A 23,941-nucleotide genomic window follows, 5' to 3' on the forward strand; every position below is an offset into this window, starting at 1 on the left:
ACTACACCCCCACAATGGCTCACATACTCTTCTCTTTATGGATTTCTAGTATAACCAACATTTGGGTGGCAGGCAGACATAGCCTACATAGAATGAGGACACATCACAAAACAGTTGTGGAACATGTTCTTTGGTTTCAAGCCAAGACCGACCAATACCTGATATTACAGCTCATTAGTCTCCAAAGTGTCTAATAGAAGTATAAGAAATTGGTTTAAGCTACAGAACCATTGTCAGCAATGACAAATAGAAGATGGGGGCAATACGATCACCACTTAAGAAGCACACATACTTTATCTAATGTGCCAGTTGCTGTAGATCTCTACATCTGTTCTTGGAAGGCAGTACCTCAGCATCAAAGGGGGAGTTAAATAGTGAATCACACTCAATTAGTATAATAACAGTCAAGATAATTACACAAGCAAACTACTAGTGAGAGAAAAAAACACCTAGTGATCACATCTGTCACACGGAATGCGTGTCAGCCATTAAATCATAAATTTGTCTGAGGTGTATCACCAAGCCGCCATGTCCCCAGCTAATCAGCGGAGGTGTTGGCAGGAGAATGTTTGTTTCTCTCTCCATCTACACCTCCCTCCAGAACGCCTGTCACATCAGCGGAGGTGAAAGGTCACCCCGGCACCATCTGCTCAAGGCGGGGGTCCTCCGCCAAAAGATGCCAACCACACACTGTGCAGTAGAGTAGACCAATTAAAACCAACGTTGCCTACTTCGTTCAGAAAATGTATACGTGTCACTCCCAATCCCTTGAAGTGAGTTGGATGTGGACTGCATAGTGACAGACAGGTGGTTTATAAAACAACAACCCGTTGATTACTTCCGTAAATATCTCAGAATGTGCTTCAGAGGACAATTATTTTCCATTGGTGTCAATGGGAGAGAGGTGAGTGAGTGTTATCTTTTAATGAAATCAATAAATGTGTTTATTTCATAGAGTGTATGTAGGTATTTGGCTGGTTCTGCTTCTTCAGCTGAATCGAGGGAAAATGCTACAGGACTGTTACAATGTAACAACTAATGTAAATTACACTGTAAAAACCCCAAGATGACATGTTGGCTATAAAATTATATTCATGGTCTTCCATTCATATAAACCCATAGTAAATAGTTCAAGTTAGACATAATTCAGAAGATAGGTTAAAAAGGTCCAAATGAGCTGTTTTTATCTCAATATCAAATCATTTTCTTGGTAACAATTAAGTACCTTACTGTGATTTTAACTGAAAACATTGTCAAAATGAAACAAAAATAAATTTTTAGCAAAGTGCAATTTCTCAAGCAATAATTTAGCTAGGACTGTCTGGGTGTGGTCTGAGTGGGTAGGGGAAAACTGAAAACTAGCTGTTATTGGCAGAGAGATTTGGAACGCTCTTTCTTATTGGTCTATTAAATAATTTACCGCCTGGTGATGTCACCAGGCAGGCTAAAACTCCATACCATCAAACGGTCATGGCGAGAAGGGCTCCAGCTTTTGTCAAATTAATGAAAAATGTTTCCAACCTTAACCTAATTCTCTTAACCTGCTACGAAAAGTAAAGTCTGACGTTAATTTGACAAAAGCTAGATCCCTTCTAGCCATCACCCACTCAAACAGCTCTTACACTAAAAGGGCATTATCATTACTTTCATAATTTCACAGTATTATTCCAACCTGATAGTGTGGAAATATAATTATATTCAGTGTCCAAAGGCCATAGAGTGAATTGCGAGTAGTTCCTCATATTTCTGCTCCAATCATAAATCCACTTTCATCCTGACTCCACTGTAAATGGTCTTCTTCCTCCACTGTAGGAAAGTTTCAAAATGGCCACTCCCCAGTGTACTGTATGTAGAGGGCGGAGAAACCCAAGGCCGTCAGTGCAGTCACCAGTACAGGTCAAGAGCTTCTGCCACCACAGACAGCGGTCCATCTTCTGTTCCAGCCTGGAGCTGCTGGTCAATCAACTGAAAGAGCTGGGGGAGGAACAGAGGGCACCAATAGCAACCAGGGCATATTCATTAGGCACCAAATGGAAGAAAACAGACCTAAACATGGTGGGACTACCTGCCCTTGACTTCAGCTGCAAAACATTTAAAGACGTTTTCCCTTCCATATGGAACACGACCCAGGTGAAGTATCGGACCTTTTTCAGACCACAGACTGACTTCAGATGGACTTGATAGACTGAAAAGTGTTTCAGCAGGCAAAGATAATAGTAAATATGTAATTGTCTTACTGACACATTTGCATAATAAGGGTGTGTGTGTGTGTGTCAGTGTCTGTCGCCTGAGGTCACAACTCACCGTGGTGTGCTTCTCTTGGTAGCCATTGGTCTCCATTTTGTGAGACCTGTCAGTCACAGGGCTGAGTACCGACTTGATGCCCTCCAGCATGCGACACCGCAGTCTGAAGGTAAAGAAAGTAGAAGACCATTGGTTAACAGTCCCTACATGTGTCCTCGAAGCCTTGTTGCCTTTGGTGACAGTCAACAAACCAGTACTCATAAAAACTGGTTTGAGTTGTGTTCTGTGTGTGTACAATGGATGATGCTACCTGTGCTCCATTATTTTAGCCTTTGGGACGCCCTTCCAGAACTGGGCAAGGTCTGTGCTCCCCCCACCGCTACTTGGCTCCATCTCAGCAGCCATGATTAAGAAGTGATCATGAGGAGAGCACAGGGACCCTGAGAGCCAATCAGAGAGGAGGGAATTCGACCACAAGCAATTAGAGGACAGCAACAATTCCACATGGGCTAGTCCTTGACCTTCTCAAAACCTGAATGATGGGTTTGTATTACATAACGACAGAGGAGATGGAAGAATTAGGGCTACGGTATGTAGTACCTCCATGCAGGGACACAGTGATTTCCATACTCTCGCCCGCCCCACAGCTGCTACTGCTTGGCATCACCCTGTACTTCTCTGGGGCTGTGGTCCGCACCTGCGGCAAAACACAAACCAGGGTGCTCTCATACGAGTACATTGTAATGATGCAATCACACATTTAAAAAGAGCAACATGAGAACTGACCTTGAAGGCCACTTGGTTTTTGGTGACATTATTAAGCACAACCAGACATCTCTTCTCACCCTCTCTGTGGCCAAAGCACAACTCATCATCAGGACTGGAAAGAAGAGAGCGAGAGTGTGGGAGCCACATATCATCTCCGTCTAGCAGCCTCAGTGTAAACAGTGGCCTCATAACCTTAAAAGGTAGTGTGATGTCTGTGGTTGGAAACTGTGTGACTCAATACGTTTTGGAAGTGCTTACACTATACTGTGTGTATCAGGGGAATTACACAGAATCCAAAGCTAACCTGATATAGGGTAAAGTGCCTTTGAAAGTGACGGTTGGCCTACGGGATCCTTTCCATCTGATGGAGCCATCATTGTCCCCATCCTGTGCCAAGTATACCTACCTCAGACAAATAGAAATAAAGGACACTAATGTTACTGTTGTTGATATCATTCAACGCACTTATGAGTTTCGAAAGTGTAACAAAGCTCATTATTAAAACCAAGGGGCGTCGTAAGGGGAACGAAGGACAACATTTCAGGTTCTGAGTGTAGGAGAGCTCGGCTCCAGGGTGTCCTTGGCCTCCAGGTCATCATCCTTTGACTCAGTGTCATCCTCTTGTCCAGTCTCTGATATGGGGTTCTGGAAGACGTCATCAGGCAACGGTGGGTAACTGAATTTGAATGGGTCCTGGGAGAAAATGAGAAAAGTACTCCATAGTAAATGCAATGCATTTGTATTACATCAATTATTTATCAATGTAGTATAACGTACTGATGATGAATTCTGGCAAGGTGTGTGTATACAAAATAGTATTGGTTTATGTACTGTATGCATGATACCAGCAGATGGAGTTGTTTGTATGCATGCAAGTACGTGTGTGTGCACATACACAGTAGCTTTACATGAGAACATGGATGTATGACTCTTGTATGTCAGTCATGTGTCTGTCTTGTGCATCATATGCACTGTACTGAAAGTAACGTGCACGCATGTTGTCATGGTAGCCAATGGGCATACACAGATGTTTTAACATCTGCATGTGCTCATGTCCTCAGTAGATATTTGGATGTATGGGGGTCATTGTGGCCATAGAGTGGTAAGTTACACACAGTTCCTCCCATGTAAGACGTGAGGTGCTCCCCATCAACATAGATCTGGATGTCACTGGGGGGGGGGGGGGGGGGAGCTGTAGCAGTAGCTGTAGCAGTGCCATTGAGTGGAAGCACAGCATTTTCTTCTGTAAGTGACTCACCATTCATGATCCATGGCATCTCGTACATGAGCATTTTGGCTGAAATGTAATAGAACACATTAATCATAACACAATTCATTTTACATTCTCTGTAGGCAATAAAGGCATGCAATTGGGTTCACTGAGTCCTTTTACACTATGGGACCAAATGCACCAGATGGAAGCCACAGGCGGCTGGTGGCAGCTTAATTGGGGAGGACGAGCTCATAGTAATGGCTGGAAGGGAATAGATGGAATGGGATCGAACCCATGGTTTCCATGTGTTTGGTACAATTCCATTTACTCCATTCCAGCCATTACTATGAGCTGTCCTCCCCTCAGCAGTCTCCTGTGTTGGCAGCACACCAGAAGAAAGGGATACTTACAGAGCAATCTAGGGTAATACACTTGGAAGCAATTGATTATAAATTTGATCAAATCCATGTCCTACAAGAGAAAAGAGAAGAGAGAATTCCTATCGTTCAAATAAATATTTTCAACAAATAAACCAATAAATCTTTCAACCCGGCATGTGAGGAGAAACTTATTTTGAAAGCACACAGCTGTACTGTATGTCTCCGGACATATTTTGAGCCCCAAGCTAAGACATGACCCAGATTGGGCAACAGAGAATACTTTGTCTCAACGTACTCCAGACAATGCTACTGTTTATACCATCGTATGCTCCTAAGAAACCACTTTAGAGAGAAAAATGGTATAATACATTTAATAGTCAGCATCTAGTACTTCAGAGCTTGCCATCTACTACACGTTTGTGCTTGTCATGCACAGTGCACTGTACATAATATGGAAAGGAAATAACAGAACATGCATGAGTATAGAATAGGTGAGGAAAGTTCAGGTTTACCTTAGTGCGTCTTCACAAAGGTAGTTTAAAAGAAAACCAAAGACAAGCATTAGAGTGTAAAGATCCACTCAGTGACTTGTTAACACAAAATGTTTGGACATTGATACCAAGTTCAACAAAACAAATCAGCTAGAGGGGAATGAGAGGAGAGCAGACATCTTACAACACAGCTTAAACCCGCTTCGGACATGTCAAAGATCACGGTGAGGGGAATCCCTGGTTCCCGCCGGGCGTAGCTCTCCAACCAGAAGGCCACGTGCCTTTTCTTCTCCGTCAACATCTTCACATCCTTCATGTGCAACTTAACCCTGAACCAGACTGAGCAGACAACATACGTGTAAACCTCAGTGGCCTTCAAGGCAGATACCCAAATAGCTCAAAAAGACAAACTGTAATCCACCATACAAAAATTCAAGATTGCCAATCCTAACTTGAATTATGTGTGCACCTAAATCAGGAAACTACAATCTGAATAGTGAGATGCATAGAAAATTGATCACAGCACCCCAAAGAGGATGAGGCTTTTACAAGAGATAAAATGATGAGGGTGGCCATAAATTAGGTCTCAGAAACAACATTTTCACAACAGAACCTTCTTGATTGTCAGTGTTTAATTATTATTATTATTATTTTTTTAAATACATACAGTTTGTTGCCTTCTTTATCGTAGCCGTGGAGATAATGCATGCCAGACTCAAATAGAGACTTTTGAACAGAGCTTTCATGATGTCTGGAAGACAAAGGGATATTAAAAAATGAATCAAACCGGACTATCAATGCCGTCTATAATAATAATACATTATTCTTACATATTGTACTTATATAGCACTATCCATTACATAAAGACATTTCAAAGCGGGAAACATCTTATCAACACCATCATGTCCAACCAGTGGAAGTTTGTCAGCTATTTGCAGAATGCACAATAACAGGGTATGTGTCCTAGCCAAGCTATTCTACTGTTCTTTGTTGGAGCTATACATTCATTAATACAGCTATACATTATGGGACAAGGCCACTGGTTGACATCAAGTCCCTTTAAAAGCAAAGGTCAATCCACCATTCAGTTTGGATTATTTTCTCCACTGAAGACTCTCATCGATCACCTTCAAGGTGTCCTCCACCACAAAATGGCGCCATTCCAGATAACCGTCAACCAAAACATCATCCTTCCATAACCTGTCCACATCCCTGGAGTCATACTTGTCTGGTGAGTCTGTGGGAAAATGGATGACACTCAGTATTATTACTCTGTGTGGTACATTGAATTCAGTGGAGCTGCAGTGCATTGCTTCTGTCTTTAAAAAAATGTGTGATAGTTTCAGGTTAAAATACTCGACTTATGATTGGTACGGACAACTATGCAGCATCAAAACAGTGGCATATACTGCACCACACACACACACACCTGGGTTGATATGCACTTCAAAAGGTGTAAATGCACATTGCTTGCTGTTGTTGCGCAATCCTACTTTAGCCTACTCGATACACACACAGCTGTTCCAGGACTACAAGTAGACACCAGAGCGCTCACCTTGTACATATTCGATACGAAATCGTTTTCTTGTTTCTTCTATGTTCTTTTGAATGTCCTGTTTGAGAGGAAATGTTTCAAAATATCGCTAATTCTACAACTTTTACTGTTATTATTAGGCTTACCTGCTATGATATTGCGTCTGTCGTGCTCAAAAGACAAGAAACCAAAACCAATTGGCTAGGATGTGTACCTGGCGCGCTGTCTGGGAGGAAGTAGACCATGATGTTTCAATATGTCAGCTGTTACAGACAACTAACAGACAAATTGACACTCCAAATGCTGAAAAGCCACAACTCCATTTCGACAGTCTGACCCTGCCACTTTGATTGGTAAAGGCAAAATGGATGCAATGATTGTACAGTATGAGGTTGGATAGTTTACAACATATTTTGTAGTCAACATTATAATGACAACAAAAACAAAAGATTTAATTTGGACTACAGCTGTAGCAGAGCACATGCATGACGCACAAATTGCATATAGAAAATATTCGGCACCTGTGTGTGCCACTGCCAATTGACAGGTGAACTTCTCTAGAACAGAGTTTTACCAAACTTGGTTCTGGGGCCCCCCATTACTGCACGTTTTGGGTTATGCCCTAGCGATATGCTCAAATAACCAACTTGTTCTATATGTATTCGTTTGAACTACTATCCACTAGGTGGCACCATGTTGTCGTGAACTAAATATCTATATTTTTTCAAAGGCTTCTGGGAGATTTCTTTCTCCTGGTTCTTGGTTGCTGTATGCAGCGCGTGCGTTTGTCATCGCTTATATGAAGGTAGCGAACTATATAAGTTATGGATCGTGCATTTATTCACAATGAGATACCGTCTATAATAATGTTATAGCTATTGACGTTTGAGGATTAATCTATTTTATTTCTGGCGTGTGTCTAACAGCCAGCTGCCTCCATCTTTGTGTTGATGTCGTTGCTAGCTGCTGATAACTTGCTATGGCTTCCCTGGAGCTCCTATGCTAGCCAGCTAACGTTAGCTAGTACTTGTTTTGAAATGAAGTGTATTATGACCACAATGCATTTCCCTTTACAGACAGTAGCTGCGATCTAAACCACGCTGCAGGAGAAGCACCACTATGGTAAGGTGCCTTTCTAGAGTCAAGATACCGCATTGGACCTTTTGGGTTAGCCTAGTTCTGCACTTTTTGGTTAGTTTTGCACGTGAACGTTGATGAAACAATGTATGTTTGTTGGTTGGTTTGATGTTATCAATGAATCATGGTGATAAGTGTCATCCATCCTCTGTTGTCCTGGACAGGAGGACCATGGTAGCATCTACTCCTGGTTTGCCCACCCTGTGTATGGCCACTACTGGCAGCATTACCAGCAGGCTATGAACTGGCACCAGAGACACAGGCAGGCCTACAGAAAGGCCTGGGAGGCTGCCTACGGGCCAGGTTACCCCCAACAGTACCCCACTGCCCCCCAACGCTATGCAGACTGGCATGGGGGAGAGAGTGGGGGGAGAAGGGCAGAGGAGACGGTCGCTGCTAAGGACCATGTGGAAGAGGATTTGGAGGGGGGCACAGATGACGAGGAGGGGGACGGGGAAAGTGGCTCGGACAGCGAGATCGAATGTGATGTCAGCAACATGGAGATCACAGAGGAGCTGCGCCAGTATTTTGCCCAGACTGAGCGGCACAAGGAGGAGCTCAGTGAGTGTGTCTGTCAGTCAGTCAGTCTCTACATCTAAAAGTTCCACAATGAGTGTTAATAACTTTGTAACCCCCTGACACCACAGTCATGTTTTTATTTTATTTTATTGCTGTATAAGTAGACAACTTAAAGCACCATTAAAAGTACATTTAATGAATTATGAAGTATTCTGAGGCTGACTTTAAAAGCCTTGTCTTGTGTTCCTCCCCACAGAGAAGCAGCAGCAGCTGGATGCGGAGCAGCAGGATAATTACGTGTTGGCCGACCAAGACATGCACAGAATACCCTGGCACAGCAGGTCGCTGCCCCCCTCTGAGCGGCCGGGCGAGCGCCGAGGCGCTGAGATGAAGAAGCTGTACGGGGAAGACGCGGCAAAGATCCAGGGCATGGAGACGGCCATGCAGCTCACCTTCGACAGAAACTGTGACAAGAAACAGCCCAAATACTGGCCCGTCATCCCTCTGAAACTGTAGGTCCACTACGGACATCTGTCTTCTTCCAATGGAGCTCACCCACACACTGCTCCAGTCTAGACAACCCCCTGAAACATAGAGCTGAGGAACTGGGTCATGTTCAGCAGGGAGGAAACTGATTGAAACGGAGAGGTACTACCTGCAACCTGATCACAAGTGCCTAAACATTCCCCTCCTCTCACCATAACATCTTACGTCAACCAACATTTTGGGGGGGAATTTTGTTTCTGTCATTCTTAGTCAGTTATTTGTGTTCTTCTGGTTTCACAATGAAATGACAAAGTCATAAGATGCAGGCAGAAGAAGAGGACAAGTATACACAATTTGCATAAATGTTAAAGCTCCCCCAGCAAATTGAGTTTACAGACTCAAAAGTGAATCTCTTTTTCAGGCCCCCTGTTCTGTCAACGAGCATTGTTTCATGTCCAGGTAGCCTTCGATCTATGACCCTCATTGTTGTTGAGGTCTTGTTTTTTTGGGGGGGGTTTGCAGGATTTCTTTCCTAGTTAATTCAACCCTAAATGAAGAAAGAGATCGTTTTGATTTGATCGTCTTCAGACACTGCTTAATAGCCTCCGACTCAATGTTTGTCTGCTTCTTTCTCAACATTCAGATGGGTTTTGTCTACCCCAGCATGCTCAGGTACAACAATGTGTTTGTTTCTTCCTGTGTGTTTGTTTCATATCAAAATCGTAAGCTTGTTGATATAGTTTTGAATAAAGAATGTGATGAATTGAAACTCTAAATACGTTATCAGATTTGAAATGTCAAATTCTGTGTCAGTGAGGCTAGTGATCATTTATGGCCCTGTAAATTGAATTACATTTACATTTACGTCATTTAGCAGACGCTCTTATCCAGAGTGACTTAGAAATTGGTGCATTCACCTTATGATATCCAGTGGAACAACCACTTTACAATAGTACATCTATATCTTTTTGGGGCGGTGGGGTGGGTAGAAGGATTACTTTATCCTATCCCAGGTATTCCTTAAAGAGGTGGGGTTTCAGGTGTCTCCGGAAGGTGGTGATTGACTCTGCTGTCCTGGCGTCGAGGGAGCTTGTTCCACCATTGGGGTGCCAGAGCAGCGAACAGTTTTGACTGGGCTGAGCGGGAACTGCTTCCGCAGGGGTAGGGAGGCGAGCAGGCCAGAGGTGGATGAACGCAGTGCCCTTCTTTGGGTGTAGGGACTGATCAGAGCCTGAAGGTACGGAGGTGCCGTTCCCCTCACAGCTCCGTAGGCAAGCACCGTGGTCTTGTAGCAGACGCGAGCTTCAACTGGAAGCCAGTGGAGTGTGCGGAGGAGCGGGGTGACGTGAGAGAACTTGGGAAGGTTGAACACCAGACGGGCGAACACCAGACGGGCTGCGGCGTTCTGGATGAGTTGGAAGGGTTTAATGGCACAGGCAGGGAGCCCCACCAGCAGCGAGTTGCAGTAATCCAGACGGGAGATGACAAGTGCCTGGATTAGGACCTGCGCCGCTTCCTGTGTAAGGCAGGGTCGTACTCTGCTAATGTTGTAGAGCATGAACCTACAGGATCGGGTCACCGCCTTGATGTTAGCTGAGAACGACAGGGTGTTGTCCAGGGTCACGCCAAGGCTCTTAGCACTCTGGGAGGAGGACACAATGGCGTTGTCAACCGTGATGGCGAGATCATGGAACGGGCAGTCCTTCCCCGGGAGGAAGAGCAGCTCCGTCTTGCCGAGGTTCAGCTTGAGGTGGTGATCCGTCATCCACACTGATATGTCTGCCAGACATGCAGAGATGCGATTCGCCACCTGGTTATCAGAAGGGGGAAAGGAGAAGATTAATTGTGTGTTGTCTGCGTAGCAATGATAGGAGAGACCATGTGAGGATATGACAGAGCCAAGTCACTTGGTGTATAGCGAGAATAGGAGAGGGCCTAGAACTGAGCCCTGGGGGACACCAGTGGTGAGAGCACGTGGTGTGGAGACGGATTCTCGCCACGCCGCCTGGTAGGAGCGACCTGTCAGGTAGGATGCAATCCAAGAGTGAGCCGCGCCGGAGATGCCCAACTCGGAGAGGGTGGAGAGGAGGATCTGATGGTTCACAGTATCAAAGGCAGCAGATAGGTCTAGAAGGATGAGAGCAGAGGAGAGAGAGTTAGCTTTAGCAGTGCGGAGAGCCTCTGTGACACAGAGAAGAGCGGTCTCAGTTGAATGGCCAGTCTTGAAACCTGACTGATTTGGATCAAGAAGGTCATTCTGAGAGAGATAGCAAGAGAGCTAGCCAAGGATGGCACGCTCAAGAGTTTTGGAGAGAAAAGAAAGAAGGGATACTGGTCTGTAGTTGTTGACATCGGAGGGATCGAGTGTAGGTTTTTTGAGAAGGGGGGCAACTCTCGCTCTCTTGAAGACGGAAGGGATGTAGCCGGCGGTCAAGGATGAGTTGATGAGCGAGGTGAGGTAGGGGAGAAGGTCTCCGGAAATGGTCTGGAGAAGAGAGGAGGGGATAGGGTCAAGTGGGCAGGTTGTTGGGCGGCCGACCATCACAAGTCACAAGATTTCATCTGGAGAGAGAGGGGAGAAAGAGGTCAAAGCATAGGGTAGGGCAACGTGAGCAGGACCAGCGGTGTCGTTTGAATTAACAAACAAGGCTCGAATGTCGTCAACCTTCTTTTCAAAATGGTTGACGAAGTCATCCGCAGAGAGGGAGGAGGGGGGGGAAGGAGGATTCAGGAGGGAGGAGAAGGTGGCAAAGAGCTTCCTAGGGTTAGAGGCAGATGCTTGGAATTTAGAGTGGTAGAAAGTGGCTTTAGCAGCATAAACAGAGGAAGAAAATGTAGAGAGGAGGGAGTGAATCTTGCTACATTGATTTAATTGGGTCTGTGTTCTGTTTATATATGAGAATCAAGCCACTAAGTGGATTCTGGCATAGTTCTAGTGAAGGTTTTGGCCCGATTCTTTTTTTTTAAAGCAACTTCACCTAACCTTAGTCTTACTGTCACAGGAAACTAGGTGGTCCAACTGCTAGAAAATAGGCCAGCACACAGAACCAGAGTTAGGTCTACACATGCTTGACATTTACGTTGAGGTCATGGTGCAACAAACCGTTGGTGGCGTTCTGTGTCAGGGTAGGAGTTGCAGAGGTCTTCCGTCACCTGGCATTTCACTCTTAGCCCACTGGCCATGGAGGCCAAGCCAATAGGTCAAACTTGATATTTTATAGATAATTTCCTCCCCAACCATAAACACTGAATTTACTTCTCTTGTTCCCTTCAAGTTTTTTATATTTTACAAAAACAACCCCCCCCCCCCACACAAAAAAAACCCATTACTATCCAGGTGGTATCACATCCCCAGCGTCGTCCGGGTTTTGGCGGGGTAGGTCGTTATTGTAAATAAGAATTTGTTCTTAACTGACTTGCCTAGTTATATAAAGGTTAAATAAATAAAAAAATACATCAAACATGTCATAATAGAGATCAAAATATGTTGAATGCAATTTTGTTGCAGACATTAGTAAGCTTTTCTATTGACTAAAAAGGGCCCAAGGCCCAGCAGCGACGTCACTCCCCCTTCCCCAGTCCCTACCGGATGGGGTGCATTGATTTCGGGGAGAGCGTTCGTGCACTGGTGCTCCAGCGCGCGCCCTGCTGCCCTGCACGAAACAGCTCCCCGCTTGCAGAACTTTTTGACACATCGCATCGGTCAAGCACTGAAGTTCTACGAAAGTAACACAATGGGTAGGTGCAATTATTAATACCCAAATACTTTCCTTTTCGTTTCTTCAACTGGAACAGACATACCTACACAAGTTGTCTTTTTTAAAAACTTCTTCATGCTTGGGTACGTTTTTAATGTCATAGCAATAGTGTTCAACAGGTTAGAGTGCTCGATTTAGTTGGCACATAGACGTAGCCTACAAGCACGATCAATTGACAAGATTAAGTCGATGTTAAATGGATTTTGTTTATGGTGGCAGGTATAAATTCTATAATCTGAATTGCGCGCTCATAGTTCCTTTACCTAATCTAGTCTACAGGCTAATGCATGAATGCTGAGCATTTTCTGTGATTTTGGCTGATTTTACGCAACGACAATAAAAATAATAATCCAACAAACTAATAGGTTTAAAGAATGTAGTGGCCTACAGTTACTAAATCGTTTTTTATTGTTTTGTATTCTGTATTATATTTTATATTATATCAGCTTTTTCTGTTTACACGAATAAATTAAGTGACAGATCGTGTCTGTGTGAATCTGGGTGCACGTCCTTGTGTGTGTGTCCTGGCCCCTGTTGTAGCCCAAGTGGATGGGAAAGAATTCAAGTGATCTGTCCCAGCCTTGGAATAATCAATTTAACACTGGACATTCTCCATGGAGTCTGATGGCAGACTACTCTCTGCCCCAACATAGACTGGGGATATTCTCTTTGGGAAATTGTTTCTGCTTGCCGTGTGAGCGCTGAGTTATAAATGCAATGTATGAGTTTGACTTGTGACACTGACTGACTGATCAAAAGGGAACCATCGTGCTCTACACTGACTGACTACCCATGAGGACCTCACTTATTTGACCGTGACAGATTTGCATGACACTGGCTGTGCTCTCTAGCAACAGCAGCCTTTAGCACTCTGACCCAGGGAGGCAGTGACGTCAGCCAACCTCTCCAACAAGACGCCATCTCTCTCTCCTCTCTCTTTGCTCTCCTCTCTGGTTGGTTAGGAAGCTGTTGACTTACTGCTTCATGAAGCGCTTCACAGACAGAGATGGCTCCAATTGGCTCATTTCTCTCCCCTGAAACTATTCCACAGGTACTGTAAATGAGAATGTTCTTAGTCAATTTACCTGGTAAAATAAGGGTTAAATAAATGGTCATTGTTTATTTAACTAGGCAAGTCAGTTAAGAACAAATTCTTATTTACAATGACAACCCACTGTTCCTAGGCTAACTGCCTTGTTCAGGGGCAGAACGACAGATTTTTACCTTGTCAGCTCAGGGAATCGATCTAGCAACCTTTCAGTTACTGGCCCAATGCTCTAACCACTAGGCTACCTGCTGTTGATTGTGAGTTGAGCAGCGAAGAGCCTCTTAAGCACACACTTGACGAACACAAGCACAGACACACACACACACACTTGGTGAACTAACACAGGATATTTGGGTAAACAGAGGACCGGAGCGGAGGTCTTGCTCCACTTCTCACAGTAAAGAAATCTCCATGGCCGCCATTGGCTGTCTGGCTACTGTAGCCATGCCCGTGGTAGGAGCCATTTCTGAGACTTTCATGCAACCATTGGTTTCTCTGGTCTCTGAGACGGAAGATGGAGGGATCGTTGAGGTGACTTGTTGCCATAGCGACACCTATGTATGCTGGGAGTTTAAAGGCACCATCTCAATCCTGTTACGTGTGATTTGGGGACACTCATGTGCGCGAACATACACACACACACAGGCCGAGCATGCCCATTTGTAGCCCTGTCAATCTTTCTTTCCATCTACATTGGAACCATAATGATGACGATACTAACCTCCCAGGCCTGTACATTCTCTCTCCTGCAACATTACTTATTATTGGCCTCTGAATGATCACTGTAAAGGATTCCATTGGAGCGACAGGCTAGGCGCAGGTGCAACATTTTAACATTTTCCTGGGTGGTGGGGGGGGCGGGTTGTTTTGAAGCAGAGGCCCTGGTCATGTGACCCTGGCTTCCTGGGGGATATATGAAATGGGGTGGGGTGGGGGGGGGGGGTACCTGCTGTGGGGATGTGATGTGACATCATGTTGAGCTGCCTGCAGTATCTGGGCCAGAGGGATTACGGGGCTAGTCAGATAAAACAGAGGGGGGGGGGGGGGGGGGGGGGGGGGGGGGGGGCTGGGTTAAGCATGTCAGCAAAGACAGTGGTGAGATATTGTGAGTTAAGGGAGACCCCCCACTCCCGCCTCGATTTCCATCCTCAGCTCCTTGGCTTTTGAGCTCTCTGACTAGAAGATGTTGCACGAGATAGACGGGAAAGCAAAATGCATTAATGATCTGTTTTATCAAACGGTGGTTGCTTCTCGAGAGGAAAGTTGTGACCTGTCCCCTGAGTTATTCAGACACTTTGATCCCAATGTGTCTCCATTCCTGGGATCTCAGTGTTTGTCTTGGAGTCCCTTGAACCCTCAAACTCCCCTCCCCATATGTCTAGGGATGGATGCTGGCTCAGCAAATTGTCGGCCCACACCGTATAGTTTAGCCAGAGTTAAGGTGAGGAAACTAGAGTTGCAGGTGTTTTCATTTAGGCAGCGTCTGAGAGCCAAGTCAGACGCGACCAGCGGAGTTTGCATGGATGTACATGTGTGAGTGAATCTGTATGTGCTCTAGTTAAACTGTGTGGGGAGTGAGTATGAGCAGGTAAGGTCGTCAGCAGGATTGGGAAAGGTGCCGCCAGAACCTACAACTCCCCCCCCCCCCCCCCCCCCCCCGCTGATGTTTGGTTACTAAGGATTAACTCTCTCCAGCATCCACGTTCAGAGTCCCCGATGAGAGGGAGCTAGGTGTCTCCTTAGCGACCGCCAGCGTAGGGGCGGGGCGGAGAGCGTGCAGAGAATGGCCTGGTGGGAAAGTGGGTCATCCTGCCAGATTACGTCCCGCGTGCCCGACTCTGTCCTCTCTGCTCCGTCTAACCAGGGGAGCAGAATAGGAGTCGCTGCTGTGTCACAGCCCTCCATGTCCTCTAGTCCCAGCTGTGGTTGACTTAATCAGAACATCCATTGGTTTTCTCCCAGCCAACGTTTCCCTTTTACAGGGAGCAAAGTCAATTAAAATGGCCAGGATTAGACTAAAGCTTCAGCAGGAGGCTCCTAATGCCCACTCCCAGATAATGTGTATTGTGTGTGTGTGTGTGTGTGTGTGTGTGTGTGTGTGTGTGGTGTGAGTGTGTGTATTAGTTAGCTTTTTGGTTGCTGGTGTTTGTGATCAGTCGTCTGTGTGTCGATGAAACTCCATCCCCACCCGATAGGCAGTCGACACACATACCATCACTGGACAGGTTGCTGCTATCCCAGGTTAGTAGGATACTAGACTCAGGCGGCGGTTCAGAGAGGGTCAGGGGTCAGACAAGGGCAGCCCGTTGGTGGAAACGCAGTAGGCTGGAGTACGGTGACCTAATGGGGTCATGAGAACCATGGGAACTTGTTCTAGAACATGGGTGTGTCTCAAATTGCACCCTATTCCCTATATACAGTAGTTCACTACTTTTAGAGCACCATTAAATAGGGAATAGGGTGCCATTTGGGATGACGCAGATGCATGCAGAATGCCTCTAGGGGTGGTGTGCTTGGTGTTCTTGGTGCATTGAGAAAATCCTGTTGTTTTCCTCTCTCCTTCTTTTCTCTAATGGATGGAGAGTCCCGCAAGCGGTGGAGGGGAGCAGGTCTTCGGGGGCTTTAAATAACTCTGAGAGGGAGGGAGACAGAGACCGCTTGAGGCGTAAACAAAAAAACATGACCGTTTGTTCTAAAGCCTCTGTCTGGGTGGCCATCCACTAGCTCTGGGGAGATGGCATGTAGACGATGCCATAAGTTGAACTGCTGATGGCCTAGACAGAACATCCACCCACAGGGTTGATAATATCTGCTGCTGTTTCTTTTCCAAACTTGGCTAGACGCTCTTTACAGCCATCCATATTTAGCTGTCGGAGAGAACACTGAAGACGTGTCCTAGGAACCGATAGCATCATTAGATTCATAGATTTCAATCAGCTATGACTGTTGCCATGTTTGAGATGTCACCACAGCAACAGCGATTAACATCCCCTTGGTGCTGACATAATCTCTCTGTTGAGTCGATATTTGAATCGACTCACATGTTGACTTGTAAAAGATCGGACCGATCCATTTTGCCAGGTCAGACACGCATGCATATCCTTTAAACGGAATTGGTTAAGTTTTGTAAACCGTTTTCCCAAAATGGAGGTGCTTTGGGAGTGGGGACAGAATTAGAGGACATAACTGCGGTGTTGTTTCCAGGGACATCAAAGGGAGGCCAGACTGTTCCTTTCTCACCATTAACTCCACATCGGAGGGCATAATGGAGCCGTAATGGCCTCATTACTGGGAGAGTGACGACCCCATTGTGGCTCCAGCGGCTCTAGTTCCTCTCTGTTTCACAGTAATGAGGAAGGAGAGGCATCCCGGTCCCGCTCCTTAATTCATATTCAGAGTTTTTTTTAAATTATTATTTTGTGGTCATAAGAAAGTAAGTAGTCATTTCCTCTGAGGAATTAAAGGCAGTGTTCCATTGTTGAGCTCTTTATGAAGGGAAGCCATGTGGCTGACATCTTTGGTTCAGTGCATTTTCTGGGACATAGAATGAGTCAGCAAAGACTAGTGATCAGGGTGGCCTGATCTAAAGAGAGAGCGACAGAGAGAGAGTTAGGTATTGGCCTGTCTAGACCGCATTTGTTAGTCCTTAGTGGATAATATAGTCAGTATACAGGATGCAGTCATATGGCTACAGAGGATTAATATACAGGGATATTAAATCCCTCCATTCCCCAATGTCCCTCCCAAAGACAGACTAACCATAGAAATATAATAACTAGAACAGCTGTTTTGGTATGACACTATGGTCAAGGATTCTATGATTGGGGCTGATAGCTACTCTACTTGACCAACGCCCAATGTCTAATTCTGCAGGAGATTTCCAGAGAGGATATACAGTATTGGCTTGACCTGTTATATCTCCTAAATTGGAACAGATTGGATCCGAACCTCAAAGTGTGTGTAGTATGTGTGTATTATGTATGTGTGTTTCTGTGTGTGTGTGTGTGTATTATGTGTGTGCAGGAGGAGAGAGTGCCAGGGCCCACTGTATCTCATCTTTTGGACAAGTGCTTAATCTGTGACCCAGCATAAGGGATTATTGGATGTGGGGGGGAAATGGACCCTGAGGTTCACCCAGGAGGTTGCTGTTTGCTCCCCCTCTATGACCATTGGATGGTGTGTGTGTGTGTGTGTGTGTGTGTGTGTGTGTGTTGTGTGTGTGTGTGTGTGGGGGGGGGGGGGGGGGGGTTGGATGTCTATGTGTGTGTAACGATATTCAACCTTCAGGAGCTGTAGTGTTAAACTGCACTGTCCAGTGCTCAGCTCAGATAGCCAGCCTGAGCCTCCGTGTGAAGATGTTTCCACCACATATTGGACCCTCAGAGTCTGACTCCTGATGACATTCTGTAAAACACCTGTGTTTGCCCTGAAAGCCCCTTTCCTGGACAGTTGTGTGGCTCTGCTACAACAGACAGAGCACTAGGCTTTGTCCAGCTAGACAGCAAGCGTTTGAGCTGCATTAGGCCACGTGCATCAGAATTAATACCTTATTTAAGAGGATTTGGGGCAGATGGCGTCCCTTTGTTTTGAGGATGTGTGTGTATTAGAAAACGAGCTGAACAATAGTACACAGAGCAAATAAATTCAAATTAAATATGAATATGTTTGTTTTTTTCTTTGTCATTTTTTTTTGTCCAGCATGAATTATCTTATATTTTGTTAGGATGGGAAAGTCTGGTAACCATCCCCCATCCCCCAAACTGTAGGGCCTATACACCAGAACTACACATCAAATAAAGCCTCGACTATTCTGTATTATTTTCTCTCTCTCTCAGTATCTCCCTCTATCCTCTTCTCCCGCATCTCCATCTTCTCCCTCTTCTCCCCATCTCTGCATCTCCTGCATCTCCTCTCTTCTCCATCTTCTCCCCTCTCCTCTTCTCCACATCTCCTGCATCTCCCTCTCTCCCTCTTCTCCCTCTTCTCCCCCTCTCCTCTTCTCCCCATCTCCTGCATCTCCCTCTTCTCCATCTTCTCCCTCTTCTCCCACATCTCCTGCATCTCCCTCTTCTCCATCTTCCCCTCCTTTCTCCCACATCTCCTGCATCTCCCTCTTCTCCATCTTCTCCCTCTTCTCCCCTCTCCTCTTCTCCCACATCTCCTGCATCTCCTCTCTTCTCCCATCTTCTCTCCTCTTCTCCCTCTCTCTCTCTTTTTCCCGCATCTCTCCTCTCTCTCTTTTCCCGCATCTCCTCTCTCCTCTTCTCCCTCCCTACTCTCTCCTCTTTTCCTCTCTCCTCCTCATCTCTCCCACCTCCCTCTCTCCTATTCTCAACTCTCTGTAGATCACACCATCTCTCTCTTTCTAGCCTCTAGTCACCAGATGGAGAGTGGGCGGTGTGTGTGCTGGTGTTTTTGTGTGATAGCTTCTGTGCGTTAGTGCAATTGCGAATATGTGAGCGTTGACGTGTGTGTATTTGTGTGTGTCAGTACTGTGAGTTTGCACATTGGTGCATGTGTGTGCTAACAGATACGCCTGCGTTGCAGTGACCTATAACCCTGATTTAAGGGGGGTGACCACCTCACTATCTGTATCTCTCCTTTTTTTCTCTCTCTTTCTCTTGTTTTCTTTCTCTCACCTGTGTGATATAGCTGTACACTCTTAGAAACAAAGGTGCTATATAGAACCTTATATAGAACCTTGAAGGGTTCTTCGGCTGTCCGGAGAACCCTTTGAATAACCCTTTTTGGTTGCAGGTAGAACCCTTTTGGATTCCATTTACAGAGGGCTCTACATGGAACCCAGAAGGTTTATACCTGGAACCAAGAGGGTTCTACCTGGAATAAAAAATGATTTATCATATGGGGACAGCTAAAGAACCCTGTTGGAACCGTTTTTTCCACAAGCGTAGGGATGCTATGTGCCTGGAGGCAGGGATGGGTCATGTGATTGAGTTCATTCTATGCTATGAAATAGGGTGGGCGCTCAAAAATCTGCCATGATCAACGTTTTTTATCCATCGCCAAATTGTGATTGCAAGTGACATACAGCCAAAGCGTTAGCTGGCATCGTTTAGGGACCACTAATCTGTGCAAAATCGGACAAGACCTTTGAATCTTGAAATGGGATTGTAGCCTAGTATATACAGAGGAGCTAAGCTTGCAAGGGAGAGAGGGTGAGGGAGGGAGAGAGAGAGAGAGCAAAGTCAGAATCCAAAGCCAGGGAGGAAAAAGTATTCAAAGGAAAACATTCCAAATGGATGGGACGAAGCCAGTCATGGAGTCTACCACAGAGGAAAACCAAGAGGAGAGAGAAGAAAGCAAAGGTACGGAATGGTCGTAGTTGTGATACGTAGCATTTTTGCGCGTTTCAACCGCACTGTTAGACTACTGCGCGATTTAACCTACTTGCAATGGCTTCACGTGACACAAAAGCGCTGTTTTCTCCTCCTGCACGGTGGCTCGCTCGGGCATCTGTTTTGTTAAGAGCCTTTTGCAAATGACAAAAAATATTCAATAACATTCATGTTTTTTGTGTCCCATCGACGTTGGTTTTTATTTGGACACATTTTGCGCGACCAAGATAGAGGGGAGGGCGGAAGGCGCGCTCTCGGTTTTATGGAGCATAGTTAATGCCAATTTGCTTTGCTTTGCTGCAGCCATGTATAATCACCATTACCTGTTTTTCAATAATGTGAAAATTATAAATGAGTCGTGTGGCCCATCAAAGGCGGGGTTGTCTCCTTTGAATTGTCTCCTTTGTATATATATTTTTTTTGTCTCAGGTGCGCGTATTGGTGTGGGCTAATGGTCAGGTGCATGGACTACTGCTGTCGAGATTGGATCTCATAATTGCGAAATAACCGTTTCACAAAGGGATTTTGCCATAGACGTGGTCGTCAATGTGACTGTCATTGTTATCTTTGGTTTATGGAATAGCGTAATTAGGATTTGGGTCTTTTGTTCAGGTATAAGAGGATGGATGCAGCGCAGGGCGCCCGTGTGTTGACGACCGTGTGTGATGTAGATAAAAAAAATTAAAATAAAACATCCCTCTGTGAATAAGGGATCAGCCACACAAAACTGGGTCCCGATCCACTTGACACATACCAAGCTTGGTCCTCTCGTTTCACACGATAACACTCGTAAAAACAGCAGCTTTTGATCATCATTGTTCATGGAATGACAAATTATAAATAGTAGCCTTTAGTCAGACATAATATTTTTTCCGATATATGATGGGTTGTCGTTGCCTTTGTCCATTTACAAAGCAGGGGGTAGGGCCGACTCAATTGCCCAATGTATAGGAATGTATATAGGGATTACATTTGTTTTTGATATAGGCTACTGGGGCAAAATAACACCCTTGTCCAGTCATTACCTCTCGGGAATCAGATAACAGGCTGCATTGTCCATCACCTCAATTAGGCTACACTATTTTACAATCACTATTTCAATCAATATGTTTTATACAGGCTATCCCTTGGTGCTACAAGCCTACTAAATCTGATAGCAGCTGGTTATATTACCTCCCTGTGGCTGAGGTCAGGAGTTGAATGCACAAATCTGATCCTAATCAGTTCTTAGGGGGAAGTGGTTATGTAGTAGCTAAAGCTGTGTCCGCAGGGCTGCTCCTTTACCCTGCCACCCATCCATCCTCCTGTTTCTAGCCATTTAACACTACACTCTTTGGAAAAAAAAAGTGTTCCGTTTTTGGTTCCAGGTAGAAATGGACTTATTTGGAACCAATTAACCAAAAGGGTTATACCTGGAACCAACAAGGGTTCTTCAAAGGGTTCTCTTATGGGGACAGCCGAAGAACACTTTTAGGTTCTAGATGGCACCTTTTTTTTTCTAAGAGTGTACAACATACGCCAAGGCTTTCTCTCCATCCCCCATCCATTCAATGCGTTGTTCAGATGTGGTTACATTTGAATATGTTTTACATAGAGATTTACATTCAGTAGGCACACATGCTACATAGATATGTCATAGGGCGTTCCATAGCCGACAAATAGCCTACACTGACCTAACCATAATTACTAACACTAACAACATCAGTGTTTGGGGAGTAGTTGAACTATACATATAGATTTTGCAGCAGCTTGGTGGTAGCTGAACTAAATTCAAATCTTGATAGTGTTTTCAGTAGTTAAAATATTGTTTTGGCCATGTATATAGCATGTAGCTAACTACTGGAACTACAACACACTACTTGGTTTTTGCAAAATGAAAATATGGGTGAAGTAGGGCAACAGCATCCTTTCTTTTCAGCATCAGACATGCCTAATTCTCACTTAAAACAGTTTTTGTGTTTAATATAGGCCACATCACACAGGATGTTAACATCTGACTCCACAGCGATCTGTTTTTGCAACTTATAGTCTATGACATTTCAGATATTATAATTGATCAAAAAGTAGTTTGGAGGTAGTGAACTACAATTTCAAGGTAACTTTAGTGAAGTCAACTATGTTTTTTTCAAGGGTAGCTTTAGTGTAGTTTAACTTCAGTGCGAAGTAATCGGTAGCTTGGTAAACTATATTTTCAGAGTAGCTTCTACAGGATATGTAGCTTATCTCTACAAAAGTAACGTAACGTGATATCCTATGGTTTGGTCAGGGGTATGGCTGTGGATGGCATTCACGGTGAGGGAAGGGGCCCGTGTGGCTGGCAATGTTTTCACGATCTACAACTGGAGTATATTCTACAGCTGTCGACATTCCACCATAATCCTCAGCATCTCTAAAATGGAAGAGATTTATAGTGACTAGGGCAAGCAGTTGAAGCTCTGCCATGTCATGTAAGAAGCTTTGTGTCTTGTATGTGCCAAGTGCCTCGCCTCCATTGGGGATCCAACAACATCAGTTGCACAGTAACAGCTGGAGATTCAGGAAACCAGGGAGCCTTGAGGTATCTAACCGAAGCGTTCTCGTAGGCCTAACACCTCAGTTGAGGAATCCTTCACAATTCATTATGTAATCTGATCAAAGATGTGACCTGACACCCCAGCGACTTGCAATGTAGCCTATAAAACGTCTCTGCTGACATCTGTCACGCCCACCTTTCAGGCTGAAGGCAAACTCAACCACACACATTGGCTGTGATTTCGAACACCCAATTGGCATCCCTCCATGTATTTCTGCCAAACCCCTTGAGGAGGCTAGGTGGAGTTTCAGTTGGGCTACATTGTACTCCAATATAGTAGAGGCTGTGTGATGAGCGAGAGTTCAAATGATTATAGTCTATATCCCTACTATCTGGACCTGTGGCGCCTCAGTACAGGGACTCCTCTCTGACCCTTTTGTATAATATAGGATAGTTAGTTATTCTCTCTCTCCTTTGGCCTTTCCTATTCCCTCCTCTTCCGCTCACTCTCTGCCACCATTTGCCGCTCGGTCAGTTCACCTCCGTCTCTCCCTCCCTCTCTTCTTCTCTTTCTCTCTATGATGTCAGACTGACTTAGCCAGGCATAAACCTCCTATTCTCCCTGTATCACCCAGGATAGGAGGGAGGGGGCGGGGGTAGTATGTTCTCTCTTACGTAACTCTCCGCTGCGTTGCCGTCCACATCTTCAGATCACAACCGTGAGGGATTACATCATCATCACCACGGCGATGGGGCGTAACAGTGGAGCGCTGATGGGTTCTGTTTAATATATGAGTCGTAGGACATTTTCTCACTACCGTTCAAGCTTAACGCAGGCAGAGCACACGCAGCGCTATGCTCCTTTGTGCTAATCCCTCTACTGTACTGAACCTCTGTGTAAAGATTCTCAATGCAACGTATCCAACAGCAGGATAAGTGGATGCTATCAAATCAAATTATATTGGTCACATACACATGGTTAGCAGATGTTAATGCGAGTGTACGAAATGCCATTGGAATGTAGCACGTAGGGGGTGTGTGTGAAATTCCCTGGTTACATTGAGTGCTGTTACAGGCACACAATAATGCAATTATTGTGGAAAGTCAGATTAATATAATAGTTTGATTAAAAGGTTTACATGCTTTGGAAGAAGAACGATTTCCCTAATAATCCTGTTTACATGGATACATCTGAAACCAGACTACCTGATGGGACTTTGATAAATGCAGAACATCGCCAATCAAAATAAACGTTCTACCACTGCCCAGAAATGTTCCACATGCACAAATTTGTTTGCATCCCTATTAGTGAGCATTTCTCCTTTACCAAGATAATCAATCTCCCTGACAGGTGTGGCATATCAAGAAGCTGATTAAACAGCATGATCGTTACACAGGTGTACCTTGTGCTGGGGACAATAAAGGCCACTAAAATGTGCAGTTTTGTCACACAACACAATGCACACGATGTCTCATGTTTTGAGGTAGCGTGCAA

At 45.0% G+C, this 23,941-nt stretch overlaps 2 protein-coding genes and 1 pseudogene across 2 annotated transcripts in view; 2 read left to right on the plus strand and 1 right to left on the minus strand.

Annotated features, from left to right (window-relative positions):
• Positions 1-1,389: 1,389 nt before the first annotated feature.
• LOC115179175 (motile sperm domain-containing protein 2-like) lies at positions 1,390-7,088 on the minus strand (annotated as a pseudogene).
• Positions 7,089-7,360: 272 nt separating this feature from the next.
• LOC115179174 (gem-associated protein 8) lies at positions 7,361-9,548 on the plus strand. The gene is made up of 4 exons (XM_029740533.1): positions 7,361-7,435; positions 7,707-7,752; positions 7,932-8,328; positions 8,543-9,548. The coding sequence occupies exons 2-4, from the start codon at positions 7,750-7,752 to the stop codon at positions 8,800-8,802; spliced, it is 660 nt and encodes a 219-aa protein (XP_029596393.1). The 5' UTR covers positions 7,361-7,435; positions 7,707-7,749; the 3' UTR covers positions 8,803-9,548.
• A 2,837-nt stretch (positions 9,549-12,385) lies between these two features.
• LOC115179209 (neuronal membrane glycoprotein M6-b) overlaps positions 12,386-23,941 on the plus strand; it is a 47,315-nt gene continuing 35,759 nt past the window's right edge. The window contains exon 1 of the mRNA XM_029740603.1: positions 12,386-12,510. Within this exon, the coding sequence (XP_029596463.1) occupies positions 12,507-12,510 (4 nt within the window). The 5' untranslated portion in view covers positions 12,386-12,506. The remainder of the gene's footprint in view (positions 12,511-23,941) is intronic.

Source organism: Salmo trutta, chromosome 39 (genome assembly GCF_901001165.1).
Source record: "Salmo trutta chromosome 39, fSalTru1.1, whole genome shotgun sequence".
Taxonomy (NCBI): Eukaryota; Metazoa; Chordata; class Actinopteri; order Salmoniformes; family Salmonidae; genus Salmo; species Salmo trutta.